At 36.9% G+C, this 19,845-nt stretch overlaps 1 protein-coding gene across 1 annotated transcript in view; it reads left to right on the plus strand.

The window, feature by feature from the left end:
* The first annotated feature begins 477 nt into the window (after positions 1 to 477).
* Positions 478 to 19,845, plus strand: part of znf804a.L (zinc finger protein 804A L homeolog) — an 80,670-nt gene continuing 61,302 nt past the window's right edge. Inside the window, exon 1 of the mRNA XM_018236867.2 lies at positions 478 to 928. Coding sequence (XP_018092356.1) covers positions 824 to 928 — 105 coding nt within the window. The 5' untranslated portion in view covers positions 478 to 823. The remainder of the gene's footprint in view (positions 929 to 19,845) is intronic.

A 19,845-nucleotide genomic window follows, 5' to 3' on the forward strand; every position in this document is an offset into this window, starting at 1 on the left:
AAACTGTGGCACAATCTTTATGAACTTTTTTTTTTTGGCTGCACCCCTGTTCAGCAGAAACCGTGGCCCTTTCCACAGATACTGTAAGTTTGGGTGCTCTCTCTCTCATTTTTTTTTAAGATGTATGTGGTGTGTAGTGGCCTGTTAGCACTGGCATATAATAGAATAGACAAGTGTTATATACATTCATAGTAATCATACACAAGGGCTGTATGACAAGGACACGTGTTGCAGGGTAAGTTATAATATAGAATACTTCTTATTCGGTATTTCTAATAAAACTAGTGTATAATCCTCTAGTGCTAGCTATATAGCAATTGCCCTGGCAGAAGAAGAAATGGCAAAGACTATGGAAATTCTACATGGGTTTGGAATATGTTTTTTTTTAGGGGAGGAGGAAACTCTCTGCTGCTCTTTATGTGCTGAATGTGTGAATTGCTGCTCCGTCGCTCTCACTTTGTACAAAAGTAGCAGCAAATAAGAGCGGCGTGCGACAGAAGCGCCATCCTGACAGGAATCACTCGCAGCCCAGGCGCCTCCCTCCCATTGGCTCAATCAGTGCAATGGACCGACACGGCGCTCCAGTATAATAACTGTGAGGCTGTTGGCAGGAGCGGAGGCGGCGGCGGCATCAGCAAGTAAAGGGAGAAGGGAAACTGCTCACACGCAGTCGCTGATGAAGAGCCCAGAAAGCAGCGGCAAAGCCCAGAATCCCACCTCCCTCGTTCGCTCGCACTCCCTGAAGAAGCGCTAAGTTCATTTGTGGCAGCGGAGAGATCACATTCCTCCTCGCGTTGTGCCTGACATCCCTTCATCACTTTCCATGGAGTGCTACTACATTGTCATCAGCTCTTCCCACCTCAGCAACGGCCACTTCAGGAACATCAAAGGAGTTTTCAGGGGGCCGCTCACTCACTCCGGGACTCTGGTAGGAAATCTTTACTGTTCTCCAGAAATACATTCTTACCTGTTGTCTCCTATAGTCAACCTGTAGCCTCAGCTGCTGCCTGGCAGCCAGGCTTGTACCTGATCACTTGCACTCCAATAGTAATCATAGACCAAGGTTGTACCTGATGAGTTGCACTCCAATAGTACTCATATTCCAGGGCTACACCTGATGAGTTGCACTCCAATAGTACTCATAGTCCAGGGTTACACCTGATGAGTTGCAGTCCAGTAGTACTCATAGACCAAGGTTGTATCTAATGAGTTGCAGTCCAGTAGTACTCATAGACCAAGGTTGTACCTGATGAGTTGCAATCCAGTAGTACTCATAGTCCAGGGTTACACCTGATGAGTTACCAGTAGTAGCTGGATTGGTACAGGTTGTCCATGCCAGTTCCACAGTCACACGCATGGAATGTTCTGGTCCAGGAGTTCCAATAGACAGTCCACACTTTAAAGAGGATTTCATTTCTCGGTTGAACAGTTAATGTATTTTATCTATATGTCTGTGTACTATATCAGTGTATCTGTATTACTTTATCTGTGTGTAACCTCAGGGTCTCTTTAACCTATTCATCAGGACCTGAAGATGGGGTTTTGTGCTTTAAGGGTGGGTCCTCGTGATAAACTTTTAAAAAAAGTAAATGTTAATGAACATGGTGTGCATAACTGATTTTAAACTAAATTTTTTGCGTTGCAACGCTATTAGGCATTATTGGGGTTCCACAACCTATCAGATCTATCTATCTATCTATCTATCTATCTATCTATCTATCTATCTATCATCTATCTATCTATCTATCTATCTATCTATCAATCTATCTATATATCATCTATCTATCTATCTATCTATCTATCTATCTATCTATCTATCATCTATCATCGATCTATCTATCTCTATCTGTCTGTCTATCTATCATCTATCCGTAATCTATTTTCTATCTATCATCTATCTACCTATCTATCTATTAGCATGAGTATTTAAAAAAAGCACAGCTATTGGGATTGCCCTAGAAAAAGCACTTCAGCATGTGTAAGAGTTCTTCAGCCAACATGGAAAGGAACTGGGATATACTCCATTGTGATCTCACTGATTAGTCAGTTGTAACTTTACTTACTGTCTTCCCATAAATGGCATGTGCCCAGTTGCACAACACAAAGTATCTAGGAGGCAGCTAGAACAGTTGGACTTCCCTGTATATATATATATATATATATATATATATATATATATATATATATATATATATATATATATATGTATATATATATATATATATATATATATATATATATATATATATATATATATATATATATATATATATATTCCAAAATGGTATTACTTTAAACTGATGGAACAAGCTGTGAGTGCTTTCACTAATTGGACTATGTGGTTTTCTGGTTAGCACCCAGCCGTGACAGTTTTGAGTGGTGAGTGCTGTATGGAATGAAATTGGAATTATATATATATAATATATATATAATAATAGTAAAATAAAATAATAAAAATAAAGGTATCTAACAACTGTGAAACTGCACATACATCTGTTCACACACACACACCACACATATAAATACACATCTGTTCGGTTGGTGAGTAGCCAAATCAGTGGGCTGACCACCATACACATTCAATATGCCTAGCTATTTTTTCCCAAGTTAACATGCATCATCCTACAAATGGCCAGCTTTACACAGTATAATATGTCCTTTAAAATGGACCCATGGTAATTGCCATTCTGCAACAATTTCCTCCCCCCCCCAAAATTGACACTGATTAGTGCTTCTCCTAAGAATGAATGTTTTTAGTGACTGTGGTTGGGGTGGCAGCTCTTTTATTTGTGCATTTATACACATTTGGTGTAGGTAACTGCACAGGTGCAAGTTTGCCCAGAGTTAATAAATGAGCCTGATTGTGTATCAAGACAGCGTATTGCAATTTACTACAAAAACAATTATGTAGCAAAGCGTCACCATTTATTTCTTAGAAACAAATTACACAGGTTGCTCTTACTTGTTGCTAGGGGGTTAATTTATCCACTTCTTGCCTGAGTGTGTGACATTTCTGCCTAATCCTGGCACTGAATTTACTCTTCACGCTTTTGGATTTTGTGAGCACTGGGATTAATCTGCAGTTCGGAATGAGGTCAATGTCACTCACTTCCCTCAACTTCCCATTTTATATATTCGAGAAAATCAATTTGACACACGGGTTGCAGCAGGCATCAAATCTATGGCCAAAGTGAAATTGGTGTGGACCTAAGTAATGGATCATACAGGATTACTTTGTTGGATCTGAAGGCAGAAGTTTATTATATGGATTCCATTTTCACTGTGTTGCTATATAGTTATGTAGGAGGCAGCATCAGCTTTGAAGTATAGAGACTTTTTAAATGGCAAATTGAAATTTGGGGGGGGAATATATTTTAAAAGGGCAACGCTGAATCTTCATGTGCCCTGTGATAGGCATATGTGCAACATGTTTACCACTGCCAAGTTGCATTGCCAGCACAATTGAAGACAACTATTCACCTGAAGAGGGGTTTTCAACTTTGAATTAACTTTTAGTATGACGTAGAGAGGGCTATTCTGAGACAATTTGCAATTGGTTTTCATTTTTTTTAGTTATTTAGCTTTTTATTCAGCAGCTTCCAGTTTGCAATTTCAGCTATCTGGTAACCTTAAGTAAGTAACCTTAAAGAGCATTTGTTTTTAGATGGGGGCAGTGACCCCCATTTGAGAGCTGTAAAGAGTCAGAAGAAGAAGGCAAATAATTCAAAAACTGTAAAAAAAAAAATCACTGAGGGCCAATTGAAAAATAACTTAGAATTGGCCATTCTATAGCATAATAAAAATTACTTAAAGGCGATCCACCCTTTGAAGTGACTTCTTCCAGAAGAAGAGGATGCATACAATTTCTGTAAATCTGCAAAGATGTCAGTGCCAATATCGGAGTGGCAGAGACCTGTCCATACAGTGGGGGAATGTGCTGTGCAACTGCATTGTACATTCAAGAGACTCTAAATCACAGGTAGGATAATTATAGAATCGTAGATTATAGGTTTCTGGGTTCTGCAGCTGGCAGGAAAATTTATAGAGGTGCAAATCCTGTTGTTGTATGTGGCCCTTAGTTTAGCTTTTTTGGTTCTGCAACCTACAACAACCAATCAGCAAGCATTTAGTCTGCTGCTGTGGGTTTACAGCACTAGCACCCGTTCCTAACTGGGCCCAGCGAGAAATGAAACCCACATTATCCAAGGACCTACTGTGGCCATATATCATTTCGAAAACGACCACATCCTGGGCATATAGGCCATTGTATGTTGCAGTTGCAGTCACGTGTGCAGTCTGACTTCATATTCTGCACCAATGTGAGGCACTTACAATAGGTTACTCGCCCCCTGAATATGTAAAACTTACAGTATAATGTGGCAGTGTACTGTATGGGAACTTTTTTCCCATACTCCCCAAGAAGTTGGCTTCTCTCAAACTCCAAGCATCATCTGTACCTTGGAAATTGTATTATACACACGCACATACAAATACATATCTATAATACACAGCCATGCTTAGTGATGTCATCGGTAATAATCAGCGCTTAGTGAAGTCATTTCTGTCACATGACTCACTGAAACTTCTGTATTATAATAAATAAAGTACCCCCTGTTGCAAAATATGAGAATATTAGAAGTCACTTCGTGCTTTTATATGGTCGTGGAACTCCTCGATAATATCCTTTTATTTTACAATAGGGGGTACTTTATTCTCTCTCTCTCTCTCTCTCTCTCTCTCTCTCTCTAGCCATTAGGAGATTGTGCACTTGCATTAGATATCACAGAATATAAGAAATATTAAGAAATGTAAGAAATAAATAAGAAATATTCCTTTAAAATAAAAAATAAAATAGCTACACGTGAAATGTATTAGTTGGCAGGGGTTCACCTCTAAATAGAATCCATTTATCATAGCAATGCATTAGCTTCTAATAACTGTTTGTAACCTTTACTGTGCAACTCTGCACAGAAGTAATTTGTGGCTAATTATGCATTTCCTCTTTTCGTATAGAAACACTGACAGTGACAGCAGTAATAAAGAATAAAAAACAAAAACACTGTTAACCCATACAGCCTACATACGCATGTGGTACATAAAGATCTGTCTTTCTATAAACACAGCTATATACTATACATAACCAGATTTTGAAAATAGCCTCACATCTACCTTAAATGTATTCCCTATGTTATCAGCACCTATCATACTGAATCCAAATTCATAAGACTTTTGGTCACATAGACAAGGAAATTGAAAACTTTTTTTCTTTTTAACCCTTCTGTACCCTAATATACATGTGCAAATTAGGGCTCTAAATCAGTCTGGGATTTGCCACAAACCTTCATAAAAGGGATTCAGCCGAAACCCCAAAATAGTGGATTTGGCGCATCCCTACTCTCATATGAATATTAAAAATAATACTAATATTCACTCTTTATTACTAAATTTCATTATATATTAATTAGGAATGCACTAAATCTAGGATTCTGGCTTTTTAACAGGATTTGGATTTGAGCAAGTCCAAGTGCCTAGCCATATCCGAAGCCTAAAAAAGCTCAACATGAGCTGGCCATGCTACTACATTTGGCATGCATCACAAGCACACCAACATTTTTAATCTTCTAAAAGCTAGTTTGCATATGCAAATTAGGGCTCAGAGTCAGGCAAATACTGAGTTAAAAAATTGGTTCTTTTGTGTAATTTGGAGAGTTTGGATGTCCTGAGGTACTCGAGTTAACTGAAATAAGTAGACTGAATCACCTAGATAGGTTTTTTTTATACATCGCTGTTAATCTTTTATCAGGAGCCGGTGTGATTTGTGGACCTGACACACAAGGAACACAAGATTGATTGCAGTGGGGAAAACAACATGGCTGTGTGTGTCAGATGCACAAGTCATTGTGGCTCCATCTGTATCTATCAGAATCTAAAATAAAAAAACAACAATTAGCCCCACCTATTTTGCGTCTTTGTGGTATGGTTTGTGGAGACATTGACTGTGCCTATGAAATAATTACCTGTCAAATAATTCTTTTTTTCTCTTTTATTTTATTTTACTTCTTCCCTTTTTCTCTTTCTTTCTATACATGTGTAAAAAAAATCTAATTAATCGTAAAAACCTTCTGTATAGACCATATTAAAATTGTATATTAAATGAATTAATGGTGTGTCCATGCTTCCACCTGTTCTGTCCTCATTGGCACAATTATATAATAAGCATAGTAGAACATAGACTTACTAACATGGGTAATTTACACTTATCCTAACAGGAAAAGCAAGAGCAATATTCTTTACATTAAGATTTTTATGGCTTTTTCACTGTGCATTAGTGAAAACATACTTTAGAAGGCCAAACAGCTCATTGCAGCACTCTTACCCAATAGAGAACATATTTTCCGGACTGTGGTATACTAAATATGTCAAAATGTGCTGACATATCTTTCTGTATGACATTAACCAAGCCACAAATCCTTTCTGAATATGATGCTTGCTGGAAATTGTCCAAAAAATCTATACAAATAATGTATCAAACTTCGCTGAGTAATATCTTAGAGTGCTTTAATGGACAAACCAAACACGAAAGGTACAAATATCCCAAGTAATATAATTTGATATTTATAAAGTGACAGAAAGATCTGTACAGCTGGAATCAGAATACTTACATGCAATATATCCCAATAAATACTGATACAAACACTGTCGAGTTCTCTGCTAATGTGAGGTTAGATGCTGAAGGGATATTGATACACTGTATAACCTTGGGTGAAATGTAGAGCACGAGAACACCTAAAAAAATATTTTAAAAAGTATAGCTCAACGCACAGAAAGACAAGCAGTATAGCCAGACAAAGACCTGTTTGGGTCTATTTGGCTGGACCCACATCTCACTATCACCTACAATTAAATGTATTCCTGCTCTGACCAGACACACCCACTTTTGCAGCCCACTATCTACATAAAACAAGAAAGCAATGGCATCACTGAAGTGGCAGGAAAGTGGGGAGGGGGACACTCTGCATTTAGAACAGTAGAACAGACCCAGCTTGAACCACAACTAATTTAGTCTGCTCAATACCTGTACCTACATTTAACTACCTTATTTATGATGGGCACATATCAACATTTCTACATTCATAGCAATCCATTATGATTCTGGTGCGCTAAAAATGGTACCCTGCTTAGATACACTTAGCCCTGTCTGGGTGTCTGGGGCAAGGGACAGATGCTGGGAGGTCTTTAATAAGGCCTATATTGTGCAGGTGGTAAATACTGGACTCAGAATCACCTTGCGTCTAGTGATACTCCTGCTTTCACCTGTAAAATGAAGTACATGTAAGGAGCATGCAATCACCTCATCCAAATTCAGTCCAGTGTTGCTCTTTGCATATACCAATATACCATAGGTGCAGACGTTTGAATTTGACTGGTTACCACTTTACTGGATAACTAAACCGTAAATTGCAACCTGCCCAATTCTTGAATCTTTTTCCACCATAATAGCCTCATTATCCTCACTAATACAGGAAGGTTTGTAATGTATTCTAGTGATACCTTTCTTATCCATCTAAACTGTAAATGAAATCTTTCTAGCCTTCCTAATTCCTTCAGTCCAGTTTTAATTCTGGTTTTACAGTAAGGGGGATATTTATCAAATGTCGAATGTTAGAGTTTTTGATTCCTCAAATGAACTCACAACTCAAATGGTCTCTTATTTAAGAAAAAACTCAAATGGAAAAGACTTGATTCAGCAAGTTCGAGTTGCGAAACCCAAAAAACTTGAATCAATTGAGTTTTTGGTAAAAAAAACTCGAATTGATCGAGTTTTCAGGCAAAACCCATCAAAAAAAAACTCGAACATCATGAAGGCTATTAACGTCTTCAAATGGTTCAAGGGAGCTCTGCCATTGGCTTCTACATGACCTTGACAGATTTTAGATTCTGTATTTTTGGATTCAAGCTATTTCCAGGGTCATGGTATAGTAAGTCTCAAAAAAGTTTTTTTTTTAACCTGAGAATATGACTTTTGACAAAAAAAATAACCTTGAATTTTCGTAGAAAATACAACTCAAACATTAATAAATAACTCCCTATATGTGATGGGATTCATTCAGAAATCTTCTGACTGGGTGTAAAATGTTGCCGGGCAAGTATAGGATCACTTTTATTTTCTTTTGGAAAAATAAGGATTCAGTACTAAAATTTAGACCACTTCCACTGCTTCAGCCCAATGAAGCACATGATGTGGCTGGAACTGGTCAAACACAGATGATTACAGCATAATTTTTTCAAGCTCTTTTTCCAATTTTCTTTCATCTAAGCAAATTAAAGGGCAACATGATAACATTTTAATTCTAAGGAACTTACCAATATACAGCAGTTTCAATGGTTTTAATGGTTTTAAACTTATTTCTAAATATAGTAGCTACTGAAAGCAGTGTCTGCCTTTTAATATTTCGTGCACGTCCATTACATTGTTTGAGGAGTCAGAAGTACAGAGATTTACATTAAGCATTATTGGAAAATATATTTTCTTGCATTATGTAATCCCTACCATTTAAACTGGGTATGCTGTCAGTCTTGATCCTTGCACTATCCAATAAGCTCCTAACTCAGGACAGAATTGACAGAACAAATGGGACCATCTATAGCTAACTTATTAAAGGGTGTTCCGTTGGTTTAGTGCAAACCCTTTGCCCTTGATAAATAAATGACAGGTGCAACATGGCTTATCTCTGAAATAAATGTACAGCATGACACAGAGATTGTTTAATCAGCTATTTTAATGAAGTCGATTTTGATTTAAGATTTTATTCCTCGTTGCCTTTAAAAAGCTAAATAAAATAATTGACTTTTTTCTTGTGTGTGTGTGTAGATAATACATTGCCTGAAGGTTGATTTCTTGAAAGAAAAGCATTTTGAATGAACATAAATTCCAACCATTATAGCAATGCTATCATTTAATTAAGAAGAATAATCAAAGCAAACTGCACAATTTTCACTTCTTGAACAGTATCTACTCTTTTCTGAGAATTGTAAAGCCCCATGTGTCTATATAAAGAGTCAATATATATGCTTTGTAGTCATATGATGTATATATAGTATATGATTGTTTCTATAAAACTTTGTTTTGTTTGATTCTTATAAGGCATTCCTGTGTCTGCTCATAGTTTTAAGCTAGTATATGATATATATCCATTGTCCTACCTACCTTCAGGTAACAAACATGTGGCAGGTTATTGACTGCACAAAGATATTATACAAGTATACAAATTAGCCAGTAGATAAAAAAGCAATAAATCCCTTCTAAATGCCAAATCAGCCAGAATCATCAATAAAATCATGCATTAAACAAATTACTCTTTAGTAAAAGAGGTACAAAACACATTAAAGAGATACTGACAACAGAAAATAAACTTTTTTAATATCTATAATAACATTATCTTTGAATGCTATTTATAATTTTGCCATAAAAGTTTTTGCCTGATGCTTTTATATGACATTTCTTAACCCCATATTCCACTATGAGGGGGCTGCCATATTTGTGCAGCAGTAGTCCATTAGCATTAGAAACTCTAACTGACAAGTTGAGAAGGGACAGTCAGGTTGACAAAACAGTCAGGTTTAGGAACTTCAAGTAACAATTACTTATAAAAGCAGAACTATCAGCGAAAAACTATCAACGTGACCTATAGGTAACTTTTCATGTAGATTAATATTTTGAAAATAAAATTTTTAGTGTCAGTATCACTTTAAGGCTACGGCCAGACGAGTCAGATTTCGTTATGTGGAGAAACGCAGGCCGACAATCTGCTCCTCTGCTGCTGCCCTTCTGCCTGCTGTACCTTTACCTTAAAACATTGCCCCTGCTGGAATGCAGGCAAACACAGTGGATTTTGGCGCAAAATCTCATTGATGACTTTTCATGTGATAAACCTTTTTCTCTCTGAATTAAATCTGGCCCTATGTGTACAACCACTCAAAGTCTATGACATATTGAACTAGGCTGTTAATTAATAAACGTATATATTTTTTGTTATATCTTTCACTAAACAGGACAAAATCTGAATCAAAACTATTCATTGTTGTCATGTTAAAAAAGGGGCATACTGCCCTTTTAGCCCCTGCTGGGCATGCTGCCCAAGCCTTACTAAAGACTGTCACAGAGCGCCTGCTACAATTAATAAAGTAGTTACTGGAATTTCTCTGAAACTGCTGAGAAATTCGTTTACAGTATAGCAAATTCTTGATGTAGCTTACAGGGGTTGGAAAATGAAGCAAATTCATTTTTAAACCTAAATATTAGTAGAATTATACAAAGTAGACAAATAGCTAGATTAGCATTTACTTGTAGTATACTTGTAAAGAAGGATACATTTTGAAAGGTGTACTACCCTTTTCATTTCTGCTTAGTGCACTTCCCCTTTGGGATTCACTAACATGTGGGAGTTACTACATTTCTCCCTTTCACAGCTTCTTCTGAGAAGAAGATCCTAACATATAGGTTAAGCAGTAGTGCTGCTGACATTTAAGAGCACAGTTAACACTCCTACACTTTTAGAAGGTAAAGGTTAACAAGTTCTTATAATGGATTTCTTAAGCTTAGCAGATTTATTCTAACCATGTATGCTTCTCTTACATTATACTAGAAAAATGACTGGAAAAATTCCCAAGTTGCCACTTTAATGAGAATACATCACACTTGACAGTGCTATTTTTAAAGCTGCGTAGATTCTGTTTTCCAAACATTATGGTAGATTTGTCAAGGGTAAGGTTAGGGGTCGCTGTCGAGGCAGAGGTAGGAAGGTGAGCCCTTGAAGCTGATTATTCCTGCTTCTATACAGATTATCCTAGCTAGGGGCAAGCCTCAGTGCTCAGGAAGGCCAGGACAGGACAAGGCAAGCTAAGGCAAGGCCAGGTCAGGAAATGCAAGAGCAGGAACCTAGCTAGGGGCAATGCCACTGTACTATGGTAGGCCAATGCTTAGGCATTGAGGGTGAGGAGTGCTGACCCCATCCCACCAATCAGGCTGCTGCTGGGCTAGGGCTGCAAAGGCCAGGTAATAGATAATGAGCTGGCCTACTGACTGCTCATCTTGCCCAATGGTCAAGGCACCGAGCCAGAAACCCAAAGGTCCCTGGCTTGAATCTCAGCATAGCCCAAACTTTTCACCTGAAAATGTTCTACCATCTTTAGAAGTAACCAATTGCTATGTGAGCTTGCTTCACAGGAAGGATAAACAGAAGGTGTGTCTGTCAGTCCCTCTTGTAATTATTGGGAATTATACCATACAATACAAAGTCCCTAGCTGCTGGGATGAGAAGTAAAAAGAAGAATGGATATCATTCTGTTCAATATTAAAGGGATTCTGTCATGATCTTTATTGTGTCATTTTTTATTTCTAAATTACATTGTTTACACTGAAAATAATTCACTCTACCATATAACATTTTATTCCTGAACCAACAAATATATTATTTTATTTTTTAGTTGTAATACTGGAGTGTAGGCAGCCATCTCATGTCATTTTGCCTGATCCTTTGCTTTCAGAAAGAGCACTTCCCAATGGAACTTCTTTCAGATAAGCTATTGATTCTCCTACTCAATGTAACTGAAGTTGCAGTGGAATTTTACACTTGGAATTTTACTATTGAGTGCTATTCTCATATCTACCATGGAGCTGTTACTTTGTGTCAGGAAACTGTTATCTTGTTAACCTCCCATTGTTCTACTGATGGGGTGGGGGAGAGGGAAATGGAGATGTCACTACAACTTTTAGTGCAGCAGTAGGGAGTTGCTTAAGTTTATGAGAGCACAAGGCACATGGGAAAGTAACAAAATCTCTAGCCCTATGTCAGATTTCAAAATTAAATACAGGTATGGAATCGGCTAACAGGAAACCTGTTATCCAGAAATCTCCGAATTACGGAATGGCCGTCTCCCAAAGACTCAATTTTATCCAAATAACCCAAATTTTTAAAAAAAGCATTTCCTTTTTCTCTGTAATAATAGAACAGTACCCATAGCCTATTGGGTTTATTTAATGTTTAAATGATTTTCTAGTAGACTTAAGGTATGGAGATCCAAATTATAGAAAGACTCCTTATATGGAAAACCCCAGGTCCCGAAAAGTTCCATATATTGGAAATTCAGGTAATAGACCTCATTTCTATTGTTGATGCTTCATCTATGAATTTAGCTAAAGTGTTCCATAAATCAATTAGCATATTTCATGATAACAGTGAAGCCTACACAGATAACCCGAGGAACATAAAGTATGCTTGGTAGGGTTTCAAACCTTAGATGAAAAAAAATCTGTTTCCTCTTTTGAAAAATGGATTTAATAATAGTTAATACGTTTTGGGAAATAACATCACATACCCCAAAATGTTGTGAAACACTTTCGTAGATCTGACCTACAGGAGTTGCTTGATCTGGTTATTTTCTTTGACAGTGGACAATATTGCATTTCATGTTTTACTAAAAGGTGGTTTTCTTTTCATACCATTAAAGGAGAATTCAACACTTTAGCAAAAAAAAAAGATTCAGGCATCAGAGTTCCACGCAGCCATCTTCTGGGTTTTTGGAGTGGAGCATGTGCAGTTGGAGCAATTTACCAGTTTGCGACAACTACGCATGTGTCGAAATGGACAGAAATTGCAGAAGAAGACACTAAGACCAGGAAGATGGCTGCGGTATACTCCGATGCCTGAATGTGCACCGGGGGTAAGTTAAAAGTCAGGGGCATTTCCCCGGGGCAGTTAGGCTGGAGGGAGAAGGGAAGGGAGTCTACGTGGGGTGGGGGGTACGGGTTTTTTGCTAAAGGGTTGAATTCTCCTTTAATGGTCTACAGATGTATATAATGCGTGATAGCCACAAATAACCAGAAAAATGCATTTTTAAACTTGATTAGTGATGTCACCAGTTGTAATCAGTTGTTAGCAATTTGTTGCATGAACCAAGGAAACTTGTAATTGCAACATGTGATGATATGAGATGTCACCTCTGATTTCCATGACCTGTATTAAAGCACTTGGTCTGCAGCCTTTATAAAGTTATGAAATTCCAGGTTAGCTTCTGATCTCATTCTCAGTACACTTGTCGCTGTTCTGTTTCTTTAATGCTTTGGATAAAAATCCTTCCACATTGACTGCATTTTGACATTTTTTCCAAGACAATTTATGAAATGTAGATGAATGATACCAAAATGACAGCAGTTAAATGTGCAATATTCCTGTTGCTTTAGTCTTCACGTTGGTGTGACAATTGACAAGTGCATTTTAAATGGAAACAATTTTCTTTGCTTCAGTGAGATCTGGTTTTTATGGATGTGTTTGCTGTATACACCAGCCTCAGTTCTGCAGATGGCAATATTTAATGTTGATTCAAATGTAGCCCTGTGTGAAAGCGTTGGTTTCAGATTATTTTCTCTTTAAACATATCATTGTTAAAGTTGCGCAGTGCTGCTCTGTGGAACGCAAATATTTTATAGTAATTTTTGTGATGTCGTTTGTTTGAGTAATAAACTATAACTGTTGTTTAAACACATTCAAGTAAGACTAAATACTAATATGTCACTGTTTTGTTGGTTTAATTTACGCTGCCATAAAAATGTAAATGTTTTTATTTTGGCTGAAAATGTTTAAAGAAGAACTAAAGGTTGGTGGGTACCATCTCACAATGGTTTACTAAACTCCGAATGCAAAAATCACAAATTTTTCGGAATTTATTAAACCCCAAGGATGGAAAAGTCAGAATCTGAAAATCCGTCATCTCAGACCTGTCGAAGTTGCATATAAGTCAATGGGAGAAGTCCCAATGATTTTTTGATGTGGCTGGGTTTCGGGCAATACCCCGAAGTTTTCTGAGTTTTTGGGTAAAAATTATGAAGACATCGTGAGATCCGACTAGTCCAGGCAATACTCTGGCTTCCTGTTTCTTCCCCAGATTTTGTGTAGTGTATTAATATGCTTCGAATCATTGTCTTGCTGCATAATCATTTTCTGGGCTTTAATAGAAAGTTGTACTTGTTTTTCTTGTGTCTCTTCTTACATTACTTTTAAAAACCAGCAGGTCTATGTTATACTGCTTAATGATTCTAGCTTTCTTTATATCAAAATCCAGTGTCATGGAACCTTAATCTCAGTTGAAACCTCAGTTTAAAAGGAGAACACATTTGTATAACCTTTGATTTGTATAACCTTTGATTTTTATAAAATGCTGTATGTACTCTTACAGCAGATGAGAGAGTTAGGGCAAGTTAACCGGAGCAATTACATAATTATGTAGAAAATGAAAATAGTCATAAATTATGAAATGAAGCAATCCCTTGAAATTCTTTTTAACAAATATATGTCTGTTATATGAGAAAAATGTGTATATGTGAGCCTTAATGTCCAATATACATGTAAACCTCAAATGAAGATACACGTCTTGGCATTGAATGTATATGAACTGCATCAGTGAATTCTTGGACCATTAGTGCATCATTTGCATCTCATTATCACTACAGTCCAGTAACCTTTTGTGGCATGCCTATAAATTCAAAGGAACATTAAGTATGCCTCACAGGGTCTGCCTATGATAACTGAATTCTTGATTTACACAAACTTGGTACTATGCAAAATAGACATTACAGTACTCACTAATGAATCTTCCTCCATGGTGATCGCTGGGGACCATGATGCTTATGTACCAAGGTCATGTTTTTAAACTTTTGTGATTTCCAACATGAAGCCAATTTGCATTCTTAATGTTCCACATTCTTTTATTGCAAAGCAATAAAATGGCACACTAGTTTCTCTTGTAAATTATTTTTGCTTAGCCATTGCTAATTAGCCATTGTCAGCTGTGGTGGGAGTTATGTTGGTTGGTTGGGTATTGCTGGCTTTGCACATGCTATTTTTAAGACCAAAAATCTTGAGACCACTTCTTAATATTTTCAAAATAAAAAATTAAGAACAGCAGTGTTATTACTGCAGTTCCTAATATTTTAATTTGAGACCTACTCATTGAATAAATATTACAAAATGGCATTTAACTCAATATGTTTAAGCAGGAGAACTCCGTTTCAAGTACCTTTTCTAAGTTTTTAGCTGGAATTTATGCCTTGCTATAGCCCTTTAATAAATTTAGTTGCAATTTGGTTCCTGCTATGGGCTTTACTTTCTATGTCACTGCATTTGATGCTCCATAGTGCTAAACATATTTTCATACTCCCCTATACCTTTATCGTGGCTTGTTGAGAGCGTGACTCTTTATCATTGGCTGCTAATGTTACTTTATTGTGAGTAGGTTTAAGGGATTTTTTAAAATTTCAGTTTGCTTTCATTTATTTTTAGACACCTGTCAGAAAGCTTTCTGTCATTAATTGGCAGCTTTCCACTGTCAAATCAGCCACTACTAATTCATTTACCGAGCTGACTGTGCCACCACTCAGGAATTTTCTGAGTCACTTCTTTATTATAATGTAAGAACTCCTCTGACAATCAAGTTTGAAGCATAAAGCAAATTTGAGTCAATTCATTTATAGCCTGAATTGCAAAAAGAAAAGGATATATAGTGAGCGGTACTTAAATCACACTAATTAGTGCCCCTGACCTGTTTCAAGAGGCCCAGGAGGTAGAGTGTATAAGGAAGAAGCTCAGGCACCTGTGTGCATTGTGGATGTTGCATCATTTGTGTAACAGTTGGCACCCTAATCTAGAACCAATGCCAAGAACCCTGGTCTCGGCTCGTGCTTCTGCCTGTAGCAGCTGCCTTTGGCTTCGGGAGGAGCCCTCAGCTACTTAGATGCCACCAGGTCTTAAAACGAGCGGTGCAAGGCAAGGGCTTCTAAACAAGCTGAGGGGCACAACTGTAAGGCAAGAGTCTTGGGCTGAAGGTCACAGTACAAAGCGTGAGACAATCGTAGTCAGATCATGCCGGGTCGGGGCAGGCAGAGAACCAGCGTAGTCAGGCAGGAAAGGGTCAAACTGGGTAATCAATCAGAAGGGATACAGCGGAAGAGGTAGTCGTATAACAGGCAATGGTCAGGAATCAGGAGTTCAGAATAGTAGCCAGACAGGGGTCAAAACAGGAATCAGACAGATAAACAATTAGCTTTAAGCTCAGGAACCACAGGAAAACAGATCCTATCACGGGTCCTGTGGCTTTAATTAGCCTTTTATACATTCAAATTTGGTGCCTGCGCCTTTAAATAGCGAAGAGGCGCGCGTGCTCACCCATACGGATCCAAGATGGTGCCCGAACGGAGCGGCGTGGCGGGCGTCCCGGTCGCATCACTGGACCACCAGGATAAGTTGATTTTACTACAATTGGTCCTTCTATAACTCCAAAATGTCTGAGGAAGCAAATGAAAGTTAACCACAAATATTACTGCATCTGGCCTTCAGGCTAATCTTCTAGAGTTGTCTAGGACAGCAAGTAAACCTTCATTCCATCCCTAGTCATTAGTGTGTGCTCCACATCCAATTAATTAGTCAGCAATTCAACAATTTGGGAAGCACCATTTTAAGTGGAACACAATTGCTTTCCTTCCTCTATGTGTTGTTGATATTGCTTCATTTTGTATTGCAGTGGTGCAACTACTTAATTGTGTAATTTAACATTCATTACAAAAGGTGTCATATGTAGACACATCTACTTATCTACTACTTAAAATGCAAAGACCTAAAAGACTGATTTTCGAATTCCAAACTTTCAGGTGCAAGCTGACTCCTGAGTAGTGCCCATGTTCAAGATTTTGGTAAAGAGTTTAAGTGCCCATTTCTCTGTACTCAATATTTGAAACGTCTGAATAAATGGAGGTGAACTCTCCAACCCTATATGTTGCAGTCCATACACCTAGGGGGTTATTTACTAAAACTCAAATTTATCAAATTTTTTCATTAAAACAAAGTCGACCTAACTCCCATGCAGAAATGTAAATTTAAATAATCAACTCGAAAAAAGTGTGGAAAATTCTTGACAAAATTGAACAAAAATGTGAATCGTACAAGTTTTTCGGATTTGATGCCCGAATCGCTCACTTTTTCCAAGTTGTTGCCCGAGAACCCAGAATTTTTCGGATTATCAAAACGAAACCCAGCACAGATCATGATCTCTTTAAACTGTAAAAGGGACATCTGCCATTGACTCCTACATGACCTCAATAGGTTTTAGCTGGAGTATTTTCAGATTCTGACTTTTAGCATCTTTGGGGTATAATAAATCTTTAAAATGTTTTTTTCCCTTTAAAATGTTTTTAGTTTTTCTCTTTTAAAAACTCGAGCAGAAAAAATTGAGGTTTAATAAATAGGCCCCCTATTGTTTGATTAACAATTATTGCGCTTGAATGTAGGAGAACAAACTTATTTTCATATGGGCTCACAGCATGCTGGGAACTGTCCCAAGACAAGCTTTATGTAATTTTACACCATTAAACTCACTACCTCATGCTCCCAAAAATCCATTATACCGATATCCATATTAAGATATATCTGTAAAATATGTTCTATAAGTAACAATAGTTTTTATTGAGCTGTTACTAAAACAGAACTTCATCTGATTGATATAGGTGTGTGGTACAACTGTAGTAGGCACATCACTTCCTGGACTCTAAAATTTAAACTAACTTTAATGCTGTTCATTGTGTCACAGAGGGCCCCAGAAAGTCAACCTTGTCTCCTACCGGAAAAGATCTGTGTTCCAGGTAAAACAAAAAGCAGAATTTCTAACCCTAACCCATTTATTAAACCTCATTTTTTTCTGGTCCAGTTTTTAAAGTGGAAAACTCGAATTTTTAGAGATTTATTATACCCCAAAGTTGCTAAAAATTGGGGTCCCTAAAAATCTCCCTCTCAAACCTGTCGAGGTCATGTAGAAGTCAGTTCGAGAAGAATTATTGATAAATTAGATAAATTTGTGGATGGGAGTTAGGTTGACTTTGTATTAATAAAAAAATTTGATCAATTCTAGTTTTAGTAAATAACCCCCATAGTGTTAAAGAGTTAAAACAGTTATCTTTCTCAGTCTTACAAGGCATCGCCTGGCAAACATATCAAATAGAAAAAGAATAGATATTTCCAAAATAAGTTCTTGTACTTTAATGCTGTTCTGTGTGTAATAAGAGGGTCAAGCTCTTGGCCCCCAAGCTTTTGCATGTTTTTAATTTAAATGTTGTAGAGATTATACAACATTTAGAGAGTATACAACTCTTTTAATAAAGATCATTGATGATTTATGTATACAGGTTTTCTAGGGAAACATTTAAACTATTTATACAGATTTTTATTAGTCACAGTAAATATCAGGCAATATAGATCAGGCCAGCTTGTAAAGTTGACTGAAACAAATTAGGGTTGCCAGGAAAATTTTCTCTCCTCTTAGATGGGGTAGGGAATTCAGCAGGTAACATGGTTGTGTCTCAGCAACACTAAAGGACTATAGCTATGTCCATTTTTTTATACTGACAAGTGACTTTGAGAATCAGCCAAGGGTCCCATTACAGAAATCAAACCAACAGAAATCAAAGGCAAATGAAGAGATACAACATGCTCAAGATGCAAGATATTGTTCAACCTTTCATCCAGATAGCTAACTTTATTGAAATACAAATGTCTTTGGATTCCTTAAAATGTACTACAGATGCGAGAGAGGATGTCTGATTTGGGTGACTCTATAACTGCCAATAAAATGTCATATGAAAAGAGATACAAGGAATTGATTAATGGGTCCTAACCAGCCTACAAAAGAAGCACTGTTTATTTCTTTCTTATGTTTCTCATTTACAATATTAAATTTAGCAAGCTAAATCTATATTTTCCATCTTTGTGCTCTTTAGTGTTTGGTAACCTCTGGATAGGAGCTTTTTAACGGCTTGGCATTTTAGGATGTTTGTGTTGGCAGATGGGAAATATATAGATTTCTCTTTTTCAAGTGGTTATTCTCCCACACAACAACTTGTCTGCCTTACAAGCCTGAGTGCTGTTGTTTTTTGTGGACACTGTGTTTGGTATGTACTTAATTATGTATTTGTTTTAATGACTTTGCAGTTATACATTGTTGTAATTATATGCTGTATAAAACCATTTATTTGCATACCTTAAGGGGGTTATTTACTAAAATCCGAATTTATCTCATTTTATTAAAAAAAACACAACCAAACTCCCATGCCCAATTTTAGGTTATTTATTAATAAAACTTGATTTTATTGGATCACGGAAAAACTGAAAACTCAAATAGCTCAGATTTTTCTAGTTTTTTTCCTGAATCTTTCGAATTTTTCTTCAAATTGATATTGGTGTCTCTCCCAAGTGACTTATACAGGATCTTGACTGAGATGGCGGATTTTTGTATTCTGGCTTTTTTGCAGCTTCGGGGTGTTATAAATCTTGAAAAATTAGAGGGAGTTCTCTAGTGAAAAAACTCTTATTTTTCTGTACTGATGATGTGGTGTGCAGAGTAAATTTTGTAGCTTCAAGTGTCACCTAGAACACATCTTCCTGTATGCAGGCAAGAGATTGATGGCAATGTTGCGTTTACAAGGATTAGCAAAATCCAAGATTAAGGGCCAAGAAAGATATACTGATAAATGTTACTAGTATTAAACTAGACTATTTTAGCCAAGCTGTATTGGAAAGACTGTACATAAACTCTACAGAATGCTGCATTAAACAGAATTCTGCTTCTAAAATTAAACTAAATTGGATATTTGCTTGGATACAAGCAATAATCCTCAAGAACATATTTCTTATCATATTTACATAAACTTCAAACCATGGCTTTTTTTTCTGCCTTCTAATGAGAGGTATTTCTGCTTACTCTTTGTAGGCTTTTTATGAAATGAAAAATGCAATAGAGATTGTA

The sequence above is a fragment of the Xenopus laevis genome, chromosome 9_10L, assembly GCF_017654675.1.
Source record: "Xenopus laevis strain J_2021 chromosome 9_10L, Xenopus_laevis_v10.1, whole genome shotgun sequence".
Lineage (NCBI taxonomy): Eukaryota > Metazoa > Chordata > Amphibia > Anura > Pipidae > Xenopus > Xenopus laevis.